Source organism: Haplochromis burtoni, unplaced genomic scaffold (assembly GCF_018398535.1).
Source record: "Haplochromis burtoni strain Fernald_Lab_line unplaced genomic scaffold, NCSU_Asbu1 Contig_351, whole genome shotgun sequence".
Classification (NCBI taxonomy): Eukaryota; Metazoa; Chordata; class Actinopteri; order Cichliformes; family Cichlidae; genus Haplochromis; species Haplochromis burtoni.
In genome coordinates, this window is record NW_024582712.1 from 316,194 (window position 1) to 323,813 (window position 7,620).

Genomic DNA, 7,620 nt, shown 5'->3' on the forward strand with positions numbered 1-7,620 from the left:
CAAACATTTAAACTCCTATTGTAGACATAATAAATTGCCAAAGGTTAAAATCTAAATCCTGAATAAGCCCTGATAAAGTCAGGCCAAAACAGCGTTTGTAACATTAACATTCAACAGGGTAGGACCTGCAAGTATTTTTTTTTTGGTAAATAATGGTTGTTTTTAACATTGGCAACCCAAGATATGTAGTAATTTAAAGACATGTTTTTTTTAAAAATCACTATTTTTCCACGACATGCCAGCAAACATGGTAACTTTTCAGCCTTGTAGCTTTCACCAAAGAACATTTTGTAAGATGTTGCTCATAACTAAACAGATGTTTTTAAGGACTATTATTCATTTCTGGTCATCTACATAAAAATCATACACGTCTCATTCAAAACATTAGAGATTTTCCAGGGCTATCTTTGGAGGCTTTTTGGAAAAAGTAAAATCAAAATAAAAAGTTTAGGCTCCCTCTTTAAAGGAAACCCCTGATACCCAAAGGCAGCAAGAGAAGAGAACTGATCATGCTGTCAGTAAAAACAAAATGCCAGATACATCTATATTATGCATTATTCTGTTTTAATGAAAATTGGGTGGAAAAGCAAGCAAAAATAAAGATGCAGTGATATTTTGAGCCATAAGTGCAGTGCCTGCAATAAGGCAGATGCATATAAATCAACCAACATAAGCCTCAGCGTTTAGCCTCCGGGGAAACAAATTCTTGCACCTTTCTTGAGACTTGAAACTGGCTCATTTACAGTTTCTCTTCTAGTTTTTTATTCAACAATTCTCACCTCCGAGGTGCAAGAAAAAGATTTTTGATTATTAGGTTGTCACAAGGTATTAGAGGCTGGTTATATATCTAGATATCTAGATCTAGATACTAAACTGACATTGAATGAGAGACTGGGTTAGAAGTTTTATATTGTTTGGTCCCACAAGAATAAAACTTTCCTTCACTAACAAAACCTTTTTTTTTTTTTTACTGCCAGCGGTTACATGTGAGGTGTAAAGTGTTTTGTAACAGGCTTAAAAAAGAACTTTTCACCTTTCATTTTTTTAACCAAACTGATCCTTTTTTTTTTTTACTCCATCATCACCCGACCAGATTTATCCTAGAAAATACCTACAGAGAGGAAACAGCTCCATGACTGTCTCATGCTTGAGAGTGTATGCAAATAACGATCTGAGGCTGGTAATTCTAATTTTAAACATTGTCAGTCTGCTATTTGGTGCTGTGCAGCCTAATCCACGTAAAGTAGTTTTACCTGAACTTTTACACTGAAAACAGTGACTATAATAGTGCTGGGTGATTCTCTTAATTAGCATTACATGATGTGTTTTAATCAGCTGTGAAAACAGAGTACAGGAATGACTACTCCTGTTTTACCTCCTCACATGAGAACACTTTTAGAATTGCTGTCCTCACTGTGTTTTGGTATTCTCAGGTGGCGCCCTCTGCCCGAACAGCAGCGCCCTTCTGGAGGTTCGGAACTGTAACGAACACCCCTGCACAGTTTACCACTGGCAGACGGGGCCCTGGGGCCCTTGCACTGAAGACCCCTCCACCTCCTCCTTCAACACTTCTGTGGGGGTCCAGCCCAACAGTGACGGCGAGGTTCCCTGCTCCATGGGAATGCAGACTCGCAAGGTCATCTGTGTCCGAGTGAATGTGGGCCAGGTGCCACCCAAGAAGTAAGCTATATTTCTGCTTTCTTTGAGCACTTGTTTATGTTGGCGTTTAACCAGCGTATAGCCATTTAAATCCTGCTACAGAACACTGATTGCTTATTTCCTGCCTCTCTGATTTGTAGCTGTATATAACTGTGAAATCAACTCCTGGAGTGCTGTGTTGTGATGAAAATTGCTAAGTTCTCAGACCTAAAATCCACTTGCTTTGAACAGTATTTCACAATCATGTGCTATCGAAGATAGAAGAGGAGGTGTGTGTTTCCATTTCAAACGGATCTGTATGGCAGCTGATTTGACTGATTTGGACACTTTTCACATTCAAAAGGAAGAAACTAATCAGTGAAATCTGTAGCAGCTTTGAGGAAAAGACGACAGCGAGAGCTCTGCTTGTCTTTTGATGAGTGAAATGATGTGTTAAAGAACCCCTTGTGTTTTGGGTTGTTGCTTAATGAACACAGAAATACAGTAAAAATGAAATTTTAAAAAGCCCATCTTACATGCTCGGTCAAACAGTGATGTACGAGCATTTGTTTTGGTGTGTAATGGAGTATCCAGGACATTGAGTAAATTATTTGTATCTGTTTATTTTAAAGGACGTCAACGGTTAACTGTACATTGCAAAACAGAGACTGAAAGTCAATGACATTAAAAACACAAAGGAGAAGTCAGAAAGCAAGAGATGAACGAGAGAGACAGCAGTGGGTGGGGAGCAAAGTGAAATAACGAGACGCTGAGCAGACTCTACGTGAAGTTAACTCCCAATTCCTATCTCCCCTTTGCAGGCATCCACAGATAAATAAATAATCTCTGTCCCTGAAAGTCTAATTAACCCTGCCGTTTTGGGCGCTGGTAATTTCTCATTGATGATAATGACAGTAATTAAATGGGATTGATACTTTAAGGCAATTTAATCATGGGGGAGATGAGAGACAAGATGTTTGTGGTTAGCTCTGAAGACCACACCGCATGAGGCGAATTCAAAACACAGAAGCGTTTACTTTAACATCCGCCAAAAAGTTCATCTCTAGTCTGGTGTCAGTTGTGCTTGGCTGATTCACATGACAACAGAAGATAAAGGAGTTGATCTGCGTTTGTTGCGTTTTGCAGAAAATAAATCCAGGGCAAATTGATTTCGGCCCTGCAAAAATAAAAACGAAAGGTCTCCTAATGTGTGTTCTCTTATGTTAAATTAGTTCCTTTTGTTTCTCGCTATAATTCAGGACCAGAAAATCCCCAAGCGTAGTTATCACTGAGGAGAGGATGGCAACATCAATTATTTAAAGGGTCGGCGCGTGTTGAGCATGTTACAAGGAAAATGTGATTCATGGAGAACAACACAGGATGAAATGAAGATTAATGTCCAGTTCAGCGGTGGCTGCTGGAGCAGCTGACCCAGTCAGTGAAGCTGCAGAACAGGGGTCAAGATCCTGGAAGTCTTTTATCGTGTGTAGTTTAAATCTACACTCCTGGCAGAGCTGGAGCAACAGATAAACACAGGCTCAGTGGCTTGGAGAGTGGGAGGTGCAAATGTGTCAAGGGTAATGGCTCTGAGTCTCTGACAGAAAGAGGTTTCAGTCAATTTGTTTCCATTATCTTTGTTTTTACTGCTCAATAACTTTGTATAATCAACTGTAATTTGCAACAAGGGCAAAAGAGCAGCATGTAATAGTGTCACTAGCAGAAACTGAAAAGAAGCTATTGAAAGGGGACTCCTACTGTCCCTCTTAGAAGGAGGTTATTGCTGCCAACCTCAGCTGAGCCTGTTTGAGGTTTTGAATAATGAAAGTCACACAGGCACCTTAAATAGGTCCAAAGAGTTGTTTGACATTTTCAACCTTCAATGGAGATTGGTTTTTCTGTGACTTAGTAATTGAATTATTTTGGTGATGCTGAGTTCTGTGTGGTAACAAGCTTTAAAACAAGAGTCGCCCTTCAGGTAGTAAAGCACATCCACACCCATGTAACAGGAGGTCTGTCATGCTCATAGTCTTTATATACTCAAAGGATTATTGTTGCTGTAATTCCTTTTTTATTTGATTTTATTTTATTATGGAGAACAATGACAAGACATTTCAACTGTTTATGAAGCAGCTGGGATGAAAATGAGTACTCATCATGTTTGAGGCCATGATTCTCAGTTGGATCAGGGGTGGAGTGCCTAATCTCAGCTGGAGAGGAGTTGCTACATCAAGTGGTGGAACTCAAGTAGCCTATATCGGGGTCTTTTCTATTTTTGAGTGGGAGATTGAGAGACCGATTCAGGTAGCACCTGTCGAGAGGTGGAAGCTGTACCATCTGTTGTGGTGAGAACAGGTCTATAAAAATCAGAAATCTTTACTTGATTCAACCTGATCTCAAGTTCAGTGTCGTCTCACGGGGCTTCCAGAATACTTGTTTTACTTGTTTTTGACTTCCTGGAAGTCCACGTCAGACCATTTGAACTTGACAGTGAGCAAAAATGAAAGTTTCTTTCAAACTGTTCTGAATTTTATGTGGAGGATCATCACTGGTAATGAATTGGAACTCCAGCTACAGCAGCATGCTTCTTTTCAACAGTTTCAAGTTGAAGAGTACATGTTTTTCAAGCCGTACAGCAGCATGGCAGGTGAGGAGCGAGGCTGGGAGAATTCTCACTGTTTCTTTGTTTTGCTTTGGGGTTTTTTTGGCTGTAGAAACCTGAGGTTTCTGGAAATGCATTTAAAATGCAGGAAGATCTTTTTGGGTACTAAAGAACAGTCTTTGATACACTGGCGTTGTTCCAGTAACTATTTCAGAGGCCAAAGTAAAAAGGAATACTGTAATGGGACCAGACTGAGAAATCTGAAAATATCAGCTGTGCCAAAAACAATGCAGGAGAAAAATACGTTGAATGTTAAATCAAGTAAGCAGCGACATGATTGACAGGCGTCTCTTACAGAATGAGGGTGGTTAATGTTTGTCAGACATAAACCATTTATGTAAAAAGAAATTACAAAACCAGAATAAGAGTGTGGACAAAACAGAAATATTGTATTTTCCAAGGGTTTTTTTTTTATTTTTGTTTGTCTTTTCTTGAAGAGCATTTTTATGATTAATTTGATGAAATACATTCAAACTGAAAAGGAAAGGTGGGAACTGGATTATGTATAGCAGCCAGCTGTCCCTATTCTTCTCAGACCAGCCAGTTAGGCAAAGAGAAAATATGGTGGGTATGAAAGAAAATTTACTTCTGTACCCGACCTACTTCAGGCTAATGTCTGGTTGCAAGAAAATCAGATGGATGAAATGAGTGTCAGGATTACTCAGCAGTGAGAAATCTCAGACTGTGCAGAACTTTTTGTAAATGACTGAAGATGGAAATAATCATATTTTGACCATAGTGGATCTGATCGAAATGTATTTGCAGCTGACAAAACACAGCCCCTGCTGCAGAACAGAGGCTGTGTTTTGTCAACATAACAAACAACACTAAAAAGGAGACCTGAAATCTAGAGCCAGAATAAACATTTGTAAATGGCCGGTACTGTGTGGACTTAAAAGTGCATACAAACACAATTGTTGTTGTCTTTGTTGTTGTTGTTTTTAATTTATCAGAAAGACCAGATTTTCCATTAGATAATGGGATTATTGGATGAAACGTTTCTGGCATCCATCTCCAACTCACAGCCTCTTAAAAGGGATGTGACTTGCAGTTGTGTTTAATGGGTTGTACCTCGGAAAAAGTGTGTGCATCATCACTGCTTGAGTTTCTGTCTGCCTGGGGGCAAAAACAGAGTGACAGATACTGAGAGTGCTGTCAAACAGAAGTCTCTCCACAGATTGTGAGACGGCTTTTCACGGTTATGGAAGAAGTTAGCCTTCAGGGCTGGCAGAAACCTTTCCTGCTAGAAAGCATTCTTGGAAAACGTCTTCTTGGTTCGTACTAGAAACACAGGAAACGCACATGCATAAGCCTTGGTGACTTTTGTTAACCTTACAAATGTGTGGCAGGATATTTGGTGGAAAATAAGTGAAAATAATTCAATTAATAATACACATAACATGAACCCCAGTCCCGTGTATAAATCTTTCCACATACTAGCTCTGAAAAGTCGTTGTGCCTTTCCCATTTTTCCCGCTAGCTGTTTCCACCTCTCATCATTGAAGTGTTATGCTGTCCATGGTGCTGAAGACATTTTCTGATCTCCTGTATATATGTGTGATGCAAAGTAGCTCCCCTGAATTTGACCACATTTTTGTTTTATTCTCTCTCGTTTTTGGTGCATTGGTGCAGTTTTAATACTGAAAAAATAATATTAAGTATATCAAATGTTATTGATCCTCAAAGTTAGGTATGGAAAAATGGTTCTGAGCCAAAATGCTTATTTGATTTGAGCTTTTAAGAGTCTGTATATATGTTTTTCTATTTCTCTGTGCCAAATTTAGACCCACTCCTATGTATGTCAAGGACTTGCAACTCAGAGAGTTTTCATAGTGAAGATAGAATTTTACATGAGGTAAATAAATACACTCAAGTTATTGCACAAAAAAATCAACAAATTCTGAAAGACGCTCATCGAAAAACGTTCATGATTAGTTTTGACAGAAATACACTGATGGCAGAGTAAATGCATGGATTGGATTAAGTTTAGCAGACCTTAAGATGATCTCTGCCCTTGGTATTCTCAGGGCAGCCAGTCAGATCAGCCAAAGCAAAGATTACGTCAAGCAGTGCAATAAAAAGAGAAAAGCTTGACCTAAGGCTATTCCTCTACCCAACTTCCTGCCAGCTCACGTCTAGGAAAATAAAATGAAATAAGTCTCAGGTGTGCTTAGCAATAGGATACAAGAGATTTTTGCGCCCACATCTTCACAGAGACTGAGCTTCATCACAACAGCCTGGATCAAGCTTTTGTACTCGATGGGCGAGGAGGCAAAGCAGACACTGGAGAGAGATCTCAACACCAGCAACACCGAGGATACGTGGCAGGCGATTCAGAGCATCACAGGCTACAAAAGCAGGAGCGCCCCCACCATGTGTGAGCCCACGTTGCCAGATGGGCTGCATATTACCCTCGCTTTGATCTCCTCAACAAAGAGTCAGCTGTAAAGTCGACTCTACCTCCAGAGGACCTGCCACTATCAGTATCCACAGAGGCTGTGAGAAGAATCCTCCTGAGGATGAATATGAGTAAAGCTGTTTGGCCTGATAACCTGGCCATACACTAAAACACGCTATTACTAACATTTTTAGCATATCATTTTGTCACTGTTTCAAGACAGGCACAATTATCCAAAGGTGCGTAGTGTGTAGTCTGAATGCCCTCCAGCACTGATCCCCATTCTGAAGTAGTGCTTTGAGAGGGTGGTTCTTCTGTGCCAGCCTCGCCCCTCACTAGATTACATTCAGAACCAACAGAACCACAGAAGGTGCTGTGTCCACTTGTCTTCAAAAACCTTGAAAATGAAAACACCTACATAACAATTCTGTTTGTCAATTTCAGCTCAGTATTCAATACTCCCCCATGAAGCTGACTGGCAAACACTGCACTCCAGGATTCGACACCGTGCTTTGCAACTGGATATTGAACTTCCCAAACAGAATCCAGACAGTTTGAATTGGCAGTCACACCTCCTCCACTCTATTCCTTAACAGTGTGCTCAGTTCCTTCCAGTTCATGCTGTACAGTCATGACTGCACTTGCAGGCATGAAGAGAACTTTAAGGTGAAATAACACCAGCATCGTCCACCATATTACAACCAATAATGTGAGTTAAAATCAGGAAGTTGAATCAAAACTAGTGCAGAGTCATGAACTACGGAGCCCCGCAGGGGACATGGGAGAAAAAAAAATTAAGACGGACTTTTGCGAGATCTCGCAAAACACACTCGGGATCTCGCAAAACTTTTGCGAAATCTCGCAAAAGTTGAATTCCAACAATGGCGGCAGCTACTTAGTTGTAATATTACTCTTTCTGGGTCAC

General features: G+C 40.2%; 1 protein-coding gene across 3 annotated transcripts in view; it reads left to right on the plus strand.

The window, feature by feature from the left end:
* The window catches only part of LOC102307381 (thrombospondin type-1 domain-containing protein 7A), a 205,616-nt gene that overhangs the window by 110,138 nt on the left and 87,858 nt on the right, over nt 1-7,620 (plus strand). For all 3 annotated transcript variants that reach the window (XM_005942851.2, XM_005942853.2, XM_005942850.2), the window contains one exon: nt 1,434-1,680. In XM_005942851.2, coding sequence (XP_005942913.1) covers nt 1,434-1,680 — 247 coding nt within the window. The remainder of the gene's footprint in view (nt 1-1,433; nt 1,681-7,620) is intronic.